We start from the raw sequence: 19,370 nt of genomic DNA, 5'->3' as shown, positions 1-19,370 counted from the left end.
GGCTGTCAGGCTGCTTTTCCAAAAGAACCTTTTAGGCTGTCAATCATCTTTAACACCCGCCCCCCCAGGGCATAGTGCCACTCCGCTCACTGCTGGTGCCAGGCTCCTCCCAGATCTTCTTCCTCCCTCTTTTCCCTTCCTTCCCTTTTGTTCATCCAACAGACCCCAGTGCCATCATGTGATGACTTTTCTTTTCCTTCTTCTTTTTTTTTTTTTTTAGCAGTTCAGACAGAGCTTCAGAGATGGAGGGGAATATCAGAATGATGTATTTGTGTGTATTTCAGACGCCAGAATCATGTTATTCCAGTTGTGGTTGTTTATCAATTACTTGAGCAACCATCGTGCCACACACTCTGTTAGGTGCCAGGTGCAGAAACAGGGAGGCAGTTGAGGGGCTTGCAGCAAACCGGAAACATTCTCCCAAAACACTGAGTAGAGAGTTGGCTGTTCGTATCAAGGCAGAGCTTAGTTGAGAGGCTCACGTGTAAAGGCTTTTCAAAATTCTCCCAAACTCTGTTTCAAGGTCCCAGTAAGACACCCTGCCCAGGGGTGCTTGTGATGGCTGAGGCATGTGGTGTGATGGCCCCTCTGCCCCACCACTCCAGGGCCTTGCGTCTAACTTGTGGTAGGAGAATCTGGAATATGGGTGTCCGTGCGTTTTTCAGGTCGCTGTGCATTAGCATTAGAAAGAGAACAAGGGGTCATTCTGCAGATCTAGCTGCATTCCTTGTTCTGTCCAGAGCCTCACTGGGGCCAGGCCTGGGCGTCCTCTATACTAAGATTGTGGGGGTTGGGGGAAGAAAGCCAGAGGCCAGGTCAGGGCTGAGCAGGATGAGGGGGACCCTCATGTCTCTCAGGCAACCCTGGGAAGGCCCTGGCCAGCATCTGTGGGATAGAGTGAGGGCCCCAGACTGCCCCTGTCTTTCGGAGAATTTGTCCATTTGAGAATGCAAAGACTTGGAACCCACATCCTCAAACACTATAAAACCAGTGATTCTTTGCCTGATCTTGGAAAAGTAGTTGACCTTTCTGGGTTCTGTTCTGTCATCTGTTAAGTGAGGGTGTTAGACTATTGCAGCTCAGGGTGTTGCATGAGGCTGATGCAATGTCCTTCACCGCGCATATGGGAGAATGAGTTAACCCACAGTAGCACCAGATTGGGGGTGAGACAAGGCAGTGTTGAACTAACTGCATTGTACTGGCTCGTTACATTATCCCGTGTGGGACGCTGCGAGAGGGGAGGCCCTCTGCTGGCACATGGTTCTGATGAATTATTAAGGACCCGTTTTTCTTTCTTTCAGACCAATGATGCCTTAGGAGCCACCTGGAATTGGCTGTACTTCATCCCCCTCATCATCATTGGATCCTTCTTCGTTCTCAACCTAGTCCTGGGAGTGCTTTCCGGGTAAGCCACGTGTTCCTCCTGACCCCTTTCTAACGCTCCTAGCTCACGGCAGACTCCTCCACTGAAGCTTTATTCACTGAGCAACCCTGTGTGCCGGCTGAGGTCCCTGACATTGGGAGTGCATTGGTGAACTGTTTTCCAATCATCTGCATTATTTTTAGGAAGTGAAACAAAAAGCTTTCGACCAGGTACAGCATTGAACACAGCACCTACTGAGAGTTCATTTATCCGTCCATCCGTTTGTGCAGTCACCGACTTTCTGTGCCAGACTCTGTGCTGGTTGTTAGGGGTATAAGTTGAATGAGGTCCAGGCTCTACCCTCATATGACTCTCACTTTTTCGTGTATTGGTCATCAGATCCCGTGTGTGCAGCTTGGACTGGGGTACGTCCGTCAGCAAGTGCTCCCCATTGATGCCATGGGAAGCGCTGTAGGAAGCACGTGAAGTATGAGGCCTGGTCCCTGCCTCAAAGCACCTGACATTTCAAGGCAATGCAGATACTTGAAACAGGGAGTGGGAGTTCTTTTCCTGACTCGCATAAGATGCAGTCAGTTTGTTTGGGGGAAGGGACAAATCTGTGTTGTCCAAAGTTACCGGAGATGGTTTCATGAAGTATTGGGATTTTGTTTGGAACATAAAATATGTATTATGGAGCCAGGGCTCGCTGTCTTATGTGCATAGAAGCCGATACTACGGCACCAGCTTTTGAGAAAAGAAAAAAGCTTTTATTGCAACATTGACCAGGAAGGAGACAGGAGGCAAGGCTCAAATTTGTCTCCCCAAACAGAGGCTTGGGGGCAAGATTTAAGGGATTTCAGCACTGCATCTCCCTGGACAGCAGACCCTTCTCCTCTGGAAGGGCTCTGGCTCCAGGTTCCAGGCGCGCCCTGGTCCTGCGGTTCCTTGGCGGTGCTGCGTAGGGAGCAGTTGAGGGCTCACAAGTGTTTCTCATAAACGGTGTATCCAAGGTGTAAACTTTGGTTCTGGGTGTTGTTAGCAACAGGATAGGACCAGCTTGGGCTGGTTCTGTGGTTATGTATATGTAACAAGATAAAAATGTGGATATACATGTTCCCGGAAGGGGAGAGCACCATGCCATAACCAAAGGTGAAGAAAGGGGACTTGTCACGGAGAGTGAAGAGATTTCGGTGAAACCGAAGTCAATCGGAGTGGCAGTGTCACTCTGGGAAATGAAAGGTATAGAACAGGAGGGCCAAAGCGGATAGTAGAGTTTAGAGGGCCTTACATTTTTCCAAGCAAAATTGAACTTTCTCGTCTGAGTGGCGTAAGTCCTTCAAGTGAAAATTTATCAGGTGGTGGTTCTGTTGAAACACGGCAGATTAAACCAACACTGTCATCTCTCGTAACTACTGACACTGGAAGGAAGACAGGCACAGCGACAAAAAGCACAGGAGAAGAAATGACAACAGATGAGAGATGTCAACAACATTTTTGCGGATAGATGATAAAGGGCAACGGACCTAGAGGTGGGAAGGCAGCGGTTTCGTTGCCCTGGGTGGGGCGTGCCAATGAAACAGAGCAGAATGGCCGCCCTCCAGCCCCGCAGGGCCCTGGGAAGGCCCGGAAGCAGAGGCAGCAGGTGGGTCTGAGAGCTGGAGTCTGGGTGGCGCTGATGATAATGAGAGTGGTCAAAAGTCCTCGTAAGGAGCACTTAGCAGTCCCTCCCACACACACATACACACACAAACAATGCTGGCAGCAATGCGTTGCCCCAGCCTTTACCCCAAAGTTAGAAGTCTCACTCCCCGTAGAGGCTGAACTGGAGAAGCTGGGAGTGGTAACAGCAGGGGCCCCTCAGGGTGGGGTCGACACGTGGAGAGAATGGGAGGCTTAAACGAAAGTCCACAAACTGAGTTGCATTACCCCCAGCCCAGCTCAACTGCGTGACTCGCAGAACTGGCCATGTGGAAGGAGCTCAGAGCATTGGTGGGGGGTTCATTTGCTCTGTGGGGAAGCCGTTAAGTGTTAAGAGCAAAGACCTGAGTTACTGATCATTGGAAGTGACCAGAGAAAGGGTCCCCCTCCCATCACCTTCAGTGACGCTTACGATTTTAGTTTCCTGTGGCTGCCACAGACTGGGTGGCTTTAAGCTGTGAGAGAAATCGCCTCTTTCACGGTTCTGGAGGCCAGAGGTCCAGACTCCAGCAGGGTAGGGCCATCTGCCTCTGAGGGCTCTCGGGGAACATTTATGTCCTCCCTCTGCCAGCCTCCGGTGCCTGCAGGCATCCCTTGGCTTGTGGCTGTGTCACTCCCGTCTCTGCCTCTGTGGTCACATTGCCCCCTTCTCTTCTGTCTGCTCCTCTCCTCTGAGGACACTTGTCATTGCATTTAAGGTTACTTGGATAATCCAGGATGATTTTCTCATTTCAAGATTCTTAATTTTATCTGCACAGGCTATAATACAATAATAGTTACAGGTTCTAGGAATTAGGGTGTGGACATATCTTTTTTTTTTTGGCAGGGGTGGGGGCACCCTGTAATGCCTGTACTCACTGTTCTCCAGGCCTCCAAACATGCATACCCAATTTGCAATAAGCTTTTTGTGCTTTGCTCTTCACTGTGAACACACAGCTAGAGATCATTATCACCTGAAGAAAATGTCTAACACAAAACACAAAAAAACCATAAATTGAAAAAGGAACTTGAGGGAATATGAACAATGCAGGGAGCAGAAGTAACTTTTAAAAAGTATAATTGATATTGGCAGACATAGGTGAGAAAAAATTTTATCCACAAGGTAACAGATTGCTGTGAAGAGAAAATTTTAGCAGTTAAGGAGAGTTTTGGACGTTATTATAAAATAATGTAAAATTTACATTACTGTCAAATAATTAATGTAAAATTTATGTTAATGTAAAATGAATGAATAAAATATATAATTAGAAGGTAGTAAATGATTGGAATATAAAATTGGTGAAATCATTTAAAAAGTCGAACAAAAAAAAAAGAAAATCAGAGGATAGGTTAAACGTGCAAGGAATAAGGATTACATAAAACGCAAAAGGAATTAAGAAAGAAAAATACCAAAAATGTTCCAGCACCAGTAAACGCACATTGCCAGATTAAAAGGTCAGCTAGAACATGTGCGAGGATCCTCTTTGTGGCACTGTATGTGGTGGTGGGGAGCTGGGAAAACCCGAGTGTTCGTGACTGGGGGGGGGAGATGGGAAAACTGTCGGATACATCCCATAATGTGCAGCACTTAGGAGCAACGAACGCCACGTGCACACGGCAACATAGAGTATCTAAAAAGCATAGAGTTTTGTAAAAAACAAGAAGGAAACAGTGGGATATATCATTTACATGAATAAAAATACATACGCACAATACAGTTGGTAAAAATGCATTCAAATAAAAAGTGGGCATTGACTGTATTGTATTGTGTGGCAGGAAGATGGGCGGAGGGTGTGGAGATAAAAGGGAAGCAACGTATAATGAAAATGTCCTCTGAGCATTTGGCACAACCAATAAAAAGAGACCCCACCAAGATGGATCATCGTGAAATTTCAGAGCATCTGGGTAAAGAGAATATTCTAGAAGTTTCTGGTGACTGGGAAGGGGATGGCTTTTACCTACAAAGAATTATGAATTAGGATGCCTTTGGGCTTCCAAGCGACACTGAAAGAAACCAGTAAAGAAGTCCCTAAAACTTTCTGAAAGAAGAAAGTTTCCAGGATAGAATTCTATACCCAGCCAAAATAGCAAGTCTTTATGAGGATGGGATAGCAATATTTTCAGACACTCTTTCTGAGGAGCTTACTGGAGAATGTGAGTCACTAAAATGAGGAAGTAACTGAGAAAGAGAAGAGCATGATACTCTTTGAAACAAAGGATTTCATAGAGGAGAGAGGCCAAGAGACTCCCAGGATGATGTGAAGGGAAATGGAGGACAAAAGCTGTCGGAGGCCTAGAGAGAAGCAGGTTCAGATTAGAGTAGGATAACAAAGGGTTCAAAAAATGATTCCTTTCAGAAAAATGAAACTAATATATTCCCTGATGAGTATTGTATTCAAGAGTTTAATGGTTTTATCAAAACATATGAATATGTGTGTGTATATACACATACATACAAATACAGAGTCCAGCAGAAGTAATGCCTGCTTGAGTGTGGTTGGTAGGGTAATAATATGGGTGTAATAATTTACAGTCTTAATTTGAACAATTCACTTAAAATATATGGTGTGCTTAAGTGTGATTTTGTTACAGTATTACATGCTTATGGTTTTGTAATAAAAGATTTCATAAGCCCTGACTGGCGTGGCTCAGTGGATTGAGTGCTGGCCTGTGAACCTAAAGGTTGCTGATTCAATTCCCAGTCAGGGCACATGCGTGGGTTGTGGGCCAGGTCTCCAGTAGGGGGCGTACAAAAGGCAACTGGTTGATGGTGTCTCTTACACATCCATGTTTCTCTTCCTCTCTTTCTCCCTCCCTTTCCCTCTCTCTGAAAATAAATAAAATCTTATATATATATATATATATACACACATATATAAAAGATTTTGTAATAAAAGGGTGTTATTTGTGCCTGACCCTGTATATAAAATATATGAATATATAAAAGTTTGTATTTGTATACACACGCACCCCCGATCTAAGCAATTAATTTCACAAAGCACAAAAATGTTACCACTAAAGGACCCAAAGCATCGTAATTCCTTAATGCATTTACATGGTCTCTCTGGGTTTTGAGATAATACTTAATGTGCTGTTGTTGTCTTGCGAGGATGGGGGAGGGCACGTGTGGGGAGGGACAGGGAACTGAAATCTCAGGTTCCACAGTAAGGAAGTCCTGAAGCAGTGCCTGAAATTGAAAGATCAAGAAATAGCTGTATAAGGGTAATATTTTGAAAACTGGAAATGAATAGCAGAAGAAACAGGTAAAAAGATTTGTAAGTGCTTGCCTCTGGGGAGTGAGCTTCAGAGGTGGGAGAGGGGGTGAGGCAGTGAGCTGCTATTTTTTCATTATAAGTCTTTTTAAAATGTTTGAACTTAAAACTTAACATGCATTACTTTGAGAAAATAGAAATTGACTTTAAAAGTGAAAACTACACACTCACAAGGTGTCAGACTGGAGGAGCATATACAATTGTCAGTCGGCGTCTGGAGGGGAAGGATGGGCCCGGGTGGGGACCAGACTCCGTGGGGTTAAGGAGCAACCACGGGAGTCCGGCTGTGTGGACAGGAGCCTGCGGGGACGTAGGAAGTGGTTGTGAAGAAAAATCAGGAGACACCGTGACGGAGTCCTTACTAGTGTATGTCCTGAGGGGGGAGTTGTGAGACATTGTGGAATTTCTTACATATCTGTTCACTCACTGAGCGTGTACGGACACCCTTCATGCGCGAACACTGCTCTCAGCCATTCTCCCCCCAGAGCCTGTACCGGAAACTCGGTGACCACTGACAGCAGGGGCCGCAGACTTCTTTCACCTTGTATTTCCCCTGAGGGGTCCTCTCTGGTCAGTGGGATCTCCCCTGGTGTTCTTGATGGTTGCACATTTCCTTAGCGTGTCCACACTTTAGTTAGAAAATTCAAGTCAGATTCTTACTGTTGGACGGGTGAGAAAGCAGGTGCCGTGCTAACGTGCCGTGGGTGTTGCAGACAAGTGGGTTCAAGGCGTGTGTTCACCGAGCGGGAAACGGGGCAGAGCACTGTCCTGCGGGACAGTTCCTGTGTCTGACCATAGCCGCTCCGTGGGCTGTCTCCGGTTTGGAGTTGCATCTTTTAATGCTCTGCACCCTTCCCCAGGTGGGGAGGGGGGCACCGTGGGGGGGGGGGGCATGACAGTCATGGAGGAGAGCCTAACCCTGCCTCGTATTACCCTGGTGCATTTGGACCGGTCACTCTGAGGCTGCTTCTCCTCTTGAAACGGGACAGCAGTCTCTCTCCAGGGGCTAGCCTGGAGTAGCCACCAGCTCTTACATCCTCTGATAATACTGGTTTTGTACTGGATAATACTTGGTTTTCCCCACCTGTGAAGTCTGGGTGGTTCTCTGAGCAGCAGCCTCTCGTGTTTGGTTGGAACCAGTCCTGAGGCCTTCAGCTCCTCCTTGAGGAGGTTGGGGGGTGGGGATGGCCCCCTCAGGTTGGGAGAGGAGACAGAACTGAAGTGACATTTGCCTCCTTAGCACTTCTGGAGAAGCCCGGGAAGTGACAACAGCAGCTGGCAGCAGCTGGTGCGAATACATTTTGACATTTACTGGGTTGTTAGCGACAGGGGCCTTCCAGGCTGGGACGGAAATAGTGCCGTCCAGGTTTCTTTTCCGAGTTCCGGTGCTCCGCACACGTGGGGAGGGGCGCGCACTGGTGTCTGCGGAGGCTTCAGCAGCAGCTAGATCTGTGTACAGGGGCGGGCGGGGCCTGGGCTCTGTCTTCTGCTTGGTCTGGTGCCACCTGAACCCCGGAGGGGAAGTGGGCTTTCTCCTGGGAGGGAGGGCAAGGTGGGGAGTCGCATTAGAAAGCCAGGGACACACTCTGAAGGTTTTATCTCCAGCGGACACGTTGCCAGTGAGCTGCAGGCAGCGTGACTGCCGCGTACCAAGGCTTCCCTGAAGCAGAGAGAAGGCAGTTCGAGGAGGTGCCCCGGTGCCGGGCAAGCAACGGGAAGCGTTCAGGTGAGAGGGGCGCTGGCAGCACGGCCCACTGGACACCACGTGTGCGCCAGTGCCAGGCCCACTGGTGTAGGTGGAAGGAGGCTGTGAGGTGTGTTTGTTGGCTTCAGTGTATTCAGGATGGAGGCAGTGTAGCATTTTTACTTGTCTCGGAGGAAATGGGAGTTGACGAAAACCATTAACTTGGGCTTGAGGAGAAGCAGAGCTTCCTGTCTCCATGAAAACAAACCCAGGCCGCACAAGACAAGCACATCTGAAGTAGGTCAGGCGCTACAGGGCAGAAGCCTCACGCGGACAGAAATGACCCTGCACTGCCCCACCACCTCCACCCACTGCCCCCAGGGCCGCTGGAGAGGAGGAGGTAGGCTTGGACAGCATTTGCACTGTCCCCACGCTGGGGCGGGGACAGCCAGGCCAGGGAAGGCTTACAGACACACACGAGAACAACGGGAAATCTCGTGACGGAAGCACAGTGGGGGAAGGAGAAGGGCCCATTATACGGGCTAAGCTGATGACTTTGAACCTGAACCCCAGGATCTTGGGGAAGATTCTCCAACTGAAGCTCAGAAGATGACCGGTTTACACTGGAAGGCGATCACTCTGGAGAAAGGATAGAGGCGAGGCTGGAGGCCCGGAGACACCCGAGGAGCGGCGGTTGAGGAGACAAGCAGAGAAGCAGCGAGGCCTGAAGAACAGCAGCGGGGGGGCTGGAGGGTGGGCCACTTCCAGGAGATGTCGGTGGGTGGGGTGGGATCTGCGTGACTAGTGGGTGTGTCTGAGAGCACCGTGGGGGTGGGAAGGAGATGCAGGGCTCTTTGACTGCTGCTAGATTTCTGAATTAAGCCACTAGGTGGCCGGGGAAGAACACAGGACAAAGATTTTGAGCACAAGGGTTGAGGTTTTGGACCGAGTTTGAGAAAGCCTAACACACCTTCTACCATTTGGCTAGTGCAGAGGAGTGGTTTGCTTTGGGTTAAATTTTGTTTTCATCTCTTGCCACTGCTATGTACCAGACACCGCCCATCGTATGACATCCGTAGGTTCATTTAATCCTCACAGTGACCCTACGAAGTGTGACAGTTTTCTTTTACAAATACGGTAGCTGTGACAAGGAGCATTGGTGATTGGCCTAAGCTCACAAGCTATTAGCAGCAGGTTCAGAATTGGACTGAGGTCCGCCAGACCCAAACACCTGTGCCCTTGAACCCCCATCCTCCACTGTGCCAAGGACATTACCTGGCATCTAGTGCAGCAGACTCGATGGAGACGAAGGGGCCCTCGGAGGCGGCTGAGACCCGCGGAGCCTTCCAGCCCCACAGAGATTCCGTGTTAAACACGCTGTGGCAGCCGGTGTGAGTCCGGGTCCTGCCCTGAGGAGGGGGACACTTTTCTGGCTGCGTGTGCGACTGTGGGGGTCGCACGGAAGGCGTCACACAGTTTGTTGAAAGAGTCTGCATCTCCCCCATGACACTGGTTCAGATACCAGCTGTCAACGTGGGATTTTAGAGCTCGATAAAAATTATTTGAAATCGCAGGAACTGTTCAGTGGCGTTTACTCCTGGTCCCCGTGGTGCCGATGAGGAAACCCGAGTGCAGAGTTACGGGACTTGCGGAGGCAGATCTTGACTTGAACCTGCGTCCTCTGGCTGCCTGTCCACAGGGCTTTTTTCTCCTGCCCTGTGGGTGTCGCCTGCTGGTAACATCCAGACCTGCCAGCAGTGTGTCGGGCTTGGAATCCCATTGCCATCGCTTGCCATCGATCCGTATGACGTTAGGGAAGTCACTTCTCATTCCTGTAGCTTCAGGGACCCACTCGCAGACAAGGGTGCTCGTGTTCACACGGTGGGGGCGGGGGCGGTGTTGGGCAGACTGCATGGGATCGTGTGTGCAGGTGAAGTCCTGGGAGAGAGTAAGTCCTGAGCCGGCGTCAGCCAGGAGCAGCGGGTTACTTCTCTCCAGAGCCTCAGTCAAACCCCAGTGCTGGGGCCTGGGAAAGGGCCTCTCTCCTGACCTCCCATGTGCCCCCGCTGAGTCAATGAGCAGATGCTCACATGTTTACAGATACCGTGCGAGTCCTGACCATCCCCGGCACCCTACAGAGAATGCTGGCCGTGGGCCCCGGAGCCCACCCCTGTGCCCCACACCTGCCCCTTGTCGAATTCCTCCTCATCCCTCACAGCCCGTTTCAACTTCCATCTCTTTCCTGAGCTCTTTCCGGAGCCACACCCCGACTCCCATGATGCAGTTGGGATTAAAATCTTCCTCCCACAGGCCCCCACAGCACTTACCTGTCTGTGGTAAAACCTATTACTCATAATAACATCATTCTGTTGTTATCGAATTTAATAATATGACTAAAGGCAAGAACTAACATTTACGGAGAGCTCATCATCTGCCTGGTACTGTGCTGAATACTTTTATATACATTATTTTGATGCATTGTAATAACAGCCTCACAGGCCAAGTGCTGTTGTTAACCGCCTTTGAGAAAGGAGGCAGCGGAGGCCGCGAGAGTGCAGGAGTCTTGCCCAAGGCTGTGCAGCCAGCGCGGGTCAGAGCTGTGCTGTCTCCAAGGACGCCCCCTCTTCCTTGTATGGGGTTACTGATGTCCCCATCACCTGTTAGGCTTTGCTTTATGCTGGAGACGGCTTTCCACGTAGTCAGATGTCTCCCAACACCTGAGTGCCTTGTCCAGGTGCTCGATAAATAAGCGCCGACTTGAAGGGAACCCAGTAGCACCAGGCCCCTCCTAGGGGACTCCATACCCCGTGACTTCCTGCAGAGCAGCACTGCGGCAGATGGGGGAGGGGCTGGGACCTGCAAAGTCAGGGGCACAGCCATCAGTGTTGGAGACCAGGAGAGAGCACCAGGAATTACTCTGTGGAGTGACAGTCCCTAGTCACAGCAAACAGCTGTTACAGACAAGTAGGGGTCACACGGTGCACATTATCTCAAAGGGCTGTTGTTTTTTTAATTGCTTGTGCCAATTATCTTATTGCTACATTTCCCTTTCTCCTGTCAACTTAAAAGATCTATTTGTATGTGAAGGCTGTGAACCCTGTTATGTCATATGTGGCAAACATTTAGGGAATAGTCACTTCTAAAGAATAGTTAAAGCTGTTATCCTCTTGGGAATGGAAGGCAACTTAGTTCATAGGACGCAGGAAAAGATGAACGTGGTTATCCTTTTCTGTTTTCGAGCTCTTCATTGAGAAAGCGTTTTCATGCGTATTCCTTTGAGTCTCGCAGTGGCCCTAGGAAGTGCATTATCATTACTTTACAGATAAGGAGGCTAAAGCTCAGAGTGAACAAGTTTCGTGCCCTGAGTCATCAGTCTCAAAGCCGGATGTCCGGTGCTTCTTATTGCACACAGACCGTTTCCCGTTAGGTACGGAGTGGGGTGTTTTCAGTGGGGTCTCTGCTGTTTGGCCCCCACTCAAACCACAGAGGTGCGGTTTCCGTGCACGTTCCAGCACCACGAAGTGCTCTTTGGGATGTAGTAAGTCATCGGATACTTACTGAGCACCTACTGTGTGCTAGATAACTGCCCTGGATGCTGGAGGAGGATAACTTGGGGGAGGATGGCAAAAGGCTTTAGTTTTCTTTTATTGTTTGTAAGGTCTGTTTCCGCTCACCAATTAAGCTCTAGTGCCCTCCTATCTCCCTTGGGAGGCAGGGGCTGGACCAGGAGAAGTGGTTCTGAGGACACTTGTCTAAAGGTGTGTGTTGGGGGTGGAGAAGTGAGGTCATACCTGGACAAAGCCAGTGGTCATACCTGGAACAGTGACCTCTGAGAGGCAGGGTCACAATGTTAAGGGAAAAGGGACCGAGAAATCAGTGAGGAGGAGTAACTGCGATAAATGGTCAGAACGAGGGGCTATTTTACATAGACGCCTCCTTTTTGTGGAGAAATTTGAGCAGGTAGATTGGGACTTCCTTAGGTGACATTCTGGTGATGGAAGACAGTGGCCAAATATAAAAATGACTCCATTTTTGTTAAAGGAGTTTTCACTCCTGGAATTTCTCATTGGCCCAGTTCTTAAGTGGCCGAAACAGTTCTGTTACGTCTTCTGCCATACCCTAACTGACTTCATACAGACTCGCCCTCTAACACTCTGATCCCTTTACTCGTATGCGTGTGTATACAGTATATACCCATACCTACACACACGTCTGTGCACACATGTATTCACATACACATTTTCACTTACATACATGATGTCTTATACTCATGCTCAGACGGTGCGCTTGTACTGTACTGCAGTTTTTGTCTCTCCATGAAGTACCCAAGGAACCCAGTAGATGGCCGTGACCTTCCCTGAGCTGACCTGGCACAGTGCACACTCTATTGAAACCTGTTTCAAGAATATTTCCATTTTTAAATCCCCTGTTACTGATCTGATTTTTTAGAGGAGGAGCTAATATTTACTTAGTAGAATAATATAATATGGAGTAGTGTTTAAGAAGATGGCTTTGCTAGCAGAGATCTGGATTTTATTACCTATCTGCTACTAAGCTCCAAAGGGTCCGTCTTTGCTCAGAAGTCCCCGAAGTGTCTCAGACTCAGGCGGTCCCACTGGAGTGCGTTGTCTCATTCTCCCACCCCCCCCGAACACGCCCACTGCTCTTCATCTTCTCCCTCTGCTATCTTCCGTCACACTCACAACCCGAGATGGTAACCTCAGTTACTCTTCATACTTTCTTTTCACTTGTTCTCTGCATCAGACTGCTCAGCAAGACCTGCTGATTCCTCCTTTGAAAGGTTTCATGAACCGCATCCAGGACTAGCGGTTGCCTCTTTAAATGTCCTCCCTACTCGACTGCAGCCTGCTCCCATGACCAGAGCTGTCGTCCCAAACTGGTCATTTAATTACCTGATTTGTGTCTCTTAATTATTTATCATGGCTTGCTACCACCTAAATACCGCAGTCGCTCATGCGTTCCTGTGTTCAACAAACTGAACACAGGTATTGATTGCTGCTACGTGTCACGAGTGTCTGTTTCCAGCAAACAGAATGTTCTGCCCGCGTGAAGCTTGAGTCCCAGTGTGGGCAGACTCTAAGAGTTGTGTCTTCTCATTTAGGTGAATGAAAAGACACACTCTGTCCTTGAAAAGGAATACTCCAATTTACAAAAATGTCTGTTTCCCCTGGTGTAATCTTTAATATTAATAAACAAAAATAAGATTTTTACTTTACTAAATGAAAATTTATCTGAAAATGTAAGTATATGAGAATAGCCAGGATGTTTTTTAAGAAAGAGCAGTGAGGAAAACTGTTAGAAAGAGCAGGGACTTTTTCTCCAAGTAGTGCAACATATTCTAAAGCTACAACAAATGGAAAAGTGTGGTATGGTGTCGGGATAGGAGGGCCAAGAGGGACTCAAATACATATAGGGTGGAGGAGAGTAGGATTACAGCTGTACGTATACAACACATAGTTTATTTTTATATTATTATTTATTAGTGTCATATTTACTGTAAGAACAACTGTTAACCTACTTTGCCCTGCCCTGTTTATGGGAATTTTCTGTATCTGTCACTTCAAGTTGGCAAACATAAATTATTCAGTGAATGATACTGATAACTGGGCAGTCACATGCAAAGGTAAAAATGAGTTGAATCCTATATCTCATATTTTATACCCAAATAAATTGCAGGTGGAACAAGTACATACATTTTTTACATTAAACTGTAAAAATATTCAAAGAGATTGTGGTAATTTAAAAATCTCCAAGGGGGAAACCCTTTCTAAGTATGATACAAATCAATAAGCCTTTAGAGAAACAATTGATATATTTGAATTTGTGAAAGTAAAAATACGCTGACTGCCCTGGCTGGTGTGGCTCAGTGGATTAAGCACCAACCTTTGAACCCAAGGGTCACTGGTTTGATTCCCAGTCAGGGCACATGCCTAGGTTTGGGCCAGGTCCCCAGTAGGGGGTGTGTGAGAGGCAACCACACATCTATGTTTCCCTCCCTCTCTTTCCCCCTCCCTTCCTCTCTGCCTAAAAATAAACAAAATCTTAAAAAAAAATACATTGTCATAATTCCTTAGCAACTTCAAAGGACAAAACTTGAGTTAGTTTTGAATTTTAAACTGAGTCTGTAGAGGATCAAGAAAGATGGCAAAAAAAGTGATTAATTTGTAGAAAGACTAACGAAGCTCTAGAGGTGGACAGCAGATGAGGGTCTCAGGCGCTGATAGCAGAAATGTAAAGGGGAAAGGGGTGAAGGCTTCGGGTGGTAAAATAGGACGCGGGAAATGATTGGCTGTAACGGGGGAGGGAAGGTCATTCTAGCACAGACCCCAGGTTCAGCTGTGAATGTCTCGGAGAACGTGTGTTCCATTCACTGAGATGAACAGCAGACGAAGGAATACAGCTCCTGTTCCGGGAGGAAGAGGTGTGCAATGTCAGACAGTGTGAGGTTCGGGAGGGCCAAACGGGTTGATGGGATCAGCCAGTATCTGTGTTTTAAGAACAGAGGGAGAAAAAGAGGTGACTGTCAGTGCTTGATAGAGAAGAAGGATTAAATAGATACGGTTGTCCATGGAAGGCAGGCAGCAAAAGAAGAGAAGACAGCCAGGGATAGAGAGTTCTGGTAACACTCACCACTGAAGAGTTAAGGGTATTGAGATTGGCCAGAAAGATGTCAGGAAAGCGTCACATCATGGGGGACAAGGACAGAAGGACAGGGTTTCAGAAAGGAGTGAGAAACCCCAGCCTGCTGGACGAGCCCTGGGGAAGCAGTACAAAGATGCCTCTCAGAGCCCTTGGAGTGGGCACTGTGGAGGGCCTGCATGGTTTTTAAATGGTTTTTCTTTAAGTTTTGAAATAATTATAGAGCTACAGAGGTTGCCCCCAAAGGGTTTAGAAGGACCTCATGCACCCTTCCCTTGGTTTCCATCAATGGTACCTGTTTGCGTAACAGTAAGGCAACATGAAAGCTAGGAAATCAACATAGGTGCATTCTACAGAGCTTACTCAGATTAGAGAGCGAGAGAGAGAGAGAGAGAGAGAGAGGAGTTCCATGCGACTGTATTGCATTTATGTAGCCACCACCACACTCAGGATAGAGAATCGGGCTGTCCCAGGAGCCCTCAAGCTCCCTCTTTAAAATCACACCTGTTGTCCTTTGTCCACCCCCCACGATGCCAGGGAACCGCTGATCTGCTTTAATTGTGTTGTTTTAAGAATCTTACAGAAATGGAATCAAACGGTAGGAAACCTTTTGAAATGGACCTTTTTCCACTCAGTGTAATTCCCTTGAAGTCCATCCAGGTCAGGGCAGGTGTCAAGAGCTAATTCCTGTTTATTTCTGACTGTCGTTTCATGTGTGGGTGCACCACGGTTTGTCTGACCACACAGCCCTTCGAGGACATGGGGGTCGTTTGTAGTTTTCAGCTGTTACAGATGAGGCTGCTCTGAATGTCTGTGCACAGGTTTTTGTGTGAACATGAGTTTTCCTTCTCTGAGATAATTACCCAAGAGTGCAGTTGCTGGGTCATGCGGTAAGTGCATGTTTAGATTTATAAGAAACTGCCCATCTGTTTTCCACCATGGCTGTACCATTTTACAAATATACCAGCAATATATGAGAGTTCTGGTCTTTCCACGTCCTCACCAGCTAGCTTAAAAAATTAAATAATGTATAACGAACATTAATAAGTATCACAAATTTATGTTGAAATTTTCAGACAGTGTAACAGAGACTGATGATTAATAAATAAATCACTTTCTTTTAAGTATTATGGACCAGTAAATTCTCAGAAAAAGTGAAATAGCAAAAACCCAGCATTTGGTGGGTAGTAACGATGGATGTAGAGTTAACTTCTAACAGTTAAAGACTGTAAAACAAACAGAATAATCACAAGCACAGCTTCGACTGCCAGCTTCTCTCATCATCAGCTCATTAAAGACTCGGAATGGATGGTCCTCATCTTGCGTGATCCCTCCAGGCTGAGCCCGGCCCCCTTCCCTCCTCAAGCCCACAATCCCCTCTCCTGCAGCCCACCACACACCGTGTTCCTGGGTTTCCCACATAGGCACACCTCCATTTTTTTGTTCCCTTTGCCTAGAAATAAACAATTTTATGTACACCCTCTACACACCTGCCTATTTGACTGGGGAACCCTGACTCATCTTTCAAGGTCAAATTCTCCTTAAATTTCCTCATCCGCATTCTCCTTGCACTATATATAACCTTCTATTGGGGCTCTTGTCTTCTTTCATAGTTATTCGTGGAGCTCTTTGCCCCCTTTCATGGGATTATGCAGGCAGGCACCTTAGTGAGTTCACCTCCGCTTTCCCCGGACTTAGCCAGGTATGAGTAACAGCCCTGCAGTGGCTCCCAGTATAAAACCCTCCAGTGAATGAGTCTTTCGGTATGTGAGAAGTCTGTATTTGTCGGAAATTTTCCTGTGATTCCGAGCATTGTTTTCAGTAGGTGTAACTCCCCGCAAAGCCCAAGTTGAATGTTAGTGGAAGACATTAACCATCTTCGGGTTGCTCTACTAGAACCCCATAATTTGGCCGGTGTCAAGGGGTGACTCTGAGACCTGTGCTGAGACTTTCTCTCTTCCAGGGGGACAGAGGGAACGCTTGTCATTATCAGTAGGATGGACGTGACCCAGTGCCATCAAATTGTTGCTGTTCGAGGGGCTGTTTTTTTGTTTTCTGGGTTTTTTTGCTGTTGTAATGCATCCTGTATGCTCATTCTGCGGTCATTCTTCGGCCACAGTCTTAGGCTTTTCGAGATTAGAGACCATTTTCTGCTTGAACCTGTATTTCTCTTTCTGGTCCACGGACTCTTACAGTAATTAATTTCGCCACATGGAAATCCGTAATGGTTAGAGCCTCACCTCATTCTGAGCTTATAGCCCAGAGTCAAGCCCCTATAATTAGACATGTTTTCTGCACACTTGCAGACATGTGCACACCGAGGTGGCTGAAATAATACCTTCCAATTTCCCCGGCTGATAATCACAGTCTTCACAGCGTGGTTATGTACTGGGTGCCTGGCAGTTCTGCCTGTTAAGTTCCGAGGCCGTGAGAGTCGTAGTAGAATTAAAAGTTCTTTATTTTCCCCTTGGTGTCAAGTGCATCACTACATTCTCAACACTTAATTATCATTGCATCCCGAAATATTCCTCCTGTAGCGAAAATATTGAAATTACTCTCTCCTGCTGAAGACGCGAACTCTGATAGGCAGGGACGGAGAGTGCCGGGAAGCTGTGCTCTACAGGGAACCCCGGACACGAACAGCTACTGAGAGCATTTGGGGGGAACCGGAGGGACCCCAGAGTCTGCTGAAGGGGCCCTATTTCTCTTACCCATATTAAACTAAAGTTGGTAACTAATCTGTTTACCAGCTGATGAGTCCCTAAGCTGAAGCTGACCAGACTGGGGGAGGCCGCCTACGTCCCCAGAGTTGACCGGGTTGTCAGTAACGTGAGATGTGGTCCGTCCCAACCCCTCCCCCCACCCTCTGTGCTGTGCACGGGGGAGTCTCTCCTCCGTCACCGTGCCTCCACGTTCTCACATTCTCCTCTTCTCTTAGGCCAAGTTACCAGTGATCAAAGGTAACGCATGAGAGCCAGGGAGGGTTTCACTACCAGACATTGATACCTCAGCCAGCAGGTGTCTGGGACTAGAAGAAGACCCGAGGTAATTTTTTTTTTAAGTAGAGGAAGTTAAGTGGAAGAAATTGGTCATTTGGTCCTTTATTTAAAATCTTTTGCCAGCCAGCTGTCACTCAGCACCTGGGTGTCGGGCCCTCTGAGCTGGAGAGCGAATGAGAGGTGGCCCCTCGCTCTCATGAGCTTCTTAGTGTAATGGCGAAGACAGAACACACACGATTAAACAGACAAATAACACAGTGTTAACGGTGATTGCTATGAAGGAAATGAACAGACTTTGGTGGGTAGCTCTGACTCTTGTCGTGGGACCAAACACATCAGAGTTGAGGAAATGGCTTTGGGGCCCCGACTGTCTGTCCACGTGGGTCTGGCCTCTGTGTCAAAGGTACGGATGGCCCTGCTCAGCTGGCACGACTGTCCCCACGGGAGGAATGCCGTGTGCCTTTCTCTAGTGCACAGTGTCCGTTATTCTGAACACATACTTCACCTCCAAAGGGCCACAGCACTTGACCGAGCAACAGCATCTCCCGTGTGTGTCAGTTAACCCACGGGAGATGCCGCCTGCTCCTCACTGGTGGCGTTAAGAGGGGTGAGAGGCTCACTAGCAGATTAAGCAACTTCATATTCTTCCCGGAGATAAGGAGCTGGAACCCGGGGCTTTGCTGTTACGGACACCTCCACCCTCTGCATTCCCTCTGCTCTCACCCGTGAGTGGGGGGCGGGGCGGGGGAGTGTGAACCGGTCGGAGGGCAGCTCCGGGCCGGCCGAGCTGTGTCCCGGCTTGTCTGCCCCAGGGCAAGTGTGGTGGTCCTTCCTTCGCTGGTTTCTGGCACCCCCCCCCGCCCCCCGTTCTCAGCGCTGTCCCCCTGCAGCAGTAGCAGGTGACTGTCCCTAGGTGGGGCTATGCCAGTCATTTTTGCAGACCAGGTAAGAAACATGAGCCCTTCCTTCTAGGAATTTCTTGTCTACATGAGTCCTTTCATCCTGGTCAGGATTTTTCTCCTGGCAAAATTTGACAGGAAGGTGGCATTTCGTATTGGAGGTCACACGCCCTTGCTCTCCTCCAGTTTAAGGTCTGCCCTCCCTCTTCTCCACCCTTCTGCCAGGAACGGGGGGAAAGATTGGATGGATGAACTAGCTCCCAGCTAGGGCTTTGGTCCAGATGTCCCTGCAAGAAAGATCCGAGGAAAGGATCGAGTGTGGGGAGTTTATTTGGGAGGTGCCCCCAGCAGCCAAAGGGAGAGTGGGAGAAATGGCCGAAGGATGTGTTGGCGGGTGGGTTACTGGGGCCTGCTGAGGGTTAGTCCCCTGGGAACCCTCTAAGGAGCCGGTGGAATGCGCCTCAGATTTAATGCTCCACAGAAGACTGGGGAATCGCGATGTACGTGCATGTATGAGCCCCACTAATTCCTGTCCCTCTTTGAGCGATGACACTCTGGGGCTGCCCTGCCTGTGGGCTGAGCAAGTGCCCAGGGCAGTGGGGCAATCCCCGAGGCAGAGCAACACAACGACATGGCCCTGTTAGGGAGATTTCATGGCTAGCAGAGCACCCAGGGTCTGTCCACGGCACCGTCAGGGTGGCTCAGAGGCGGTCTGAGGGCACCCCAGGCGAGCATACCCTGCCTGCTGCCCATCCGAGGAATGTTTCACTCACTCAGCCTTCAAGGAGCACCTACTGTGTGCCAGGAGCAGTTTTT

At 48.4% G+C, this 19,370-nt stretch overlaps 1 protein-coding gene across 2 annotated transcripts in view; it reads left to right on the top strand.

Annotated features, from left to right (window-relative positions):
* CACNA1E (calcium voltage-gated channel subunit alpha1 E) overlaps nt 1-19,370 on the top strand; it is a 410,647-nt gene that overhangs the window by 275,828 nt on the left and 115,449 nt on the right. For both annotated transcript variants that reach the window (XM_036015954.1, XM_036015953.1), the window contains one exon: nt 1,302-1,405. In XM_036015954.1, coding sequence (XP_035871847.1) covers nt 1,302-1,405 — 104 coding nt within the window. The remainder of the gene's footprint in view (nt 1-1,301; nt 1,406-19,370) is intronic.

Source organism: Phyllostomus discolor, chromosome 14, assembly GCF_004126475.2.
Source record: "Phyllostomus discolor isolate MPI-MPIP mPhyDis1 chromosome 14, mPhyDis1.pri.v3, whole genome shotgun sequence".
NCBI classification, from domain to species: domain Eukaryota; kingdom Metazoa; phylum Chordata; class Mammalia; order Chiroptera; family Phyllostomidae; genus Phyllostomus; species Phyllostomus discolor.
This window is presented reverse-complemented; position numbering and strand designations above follow the sequence as displayed.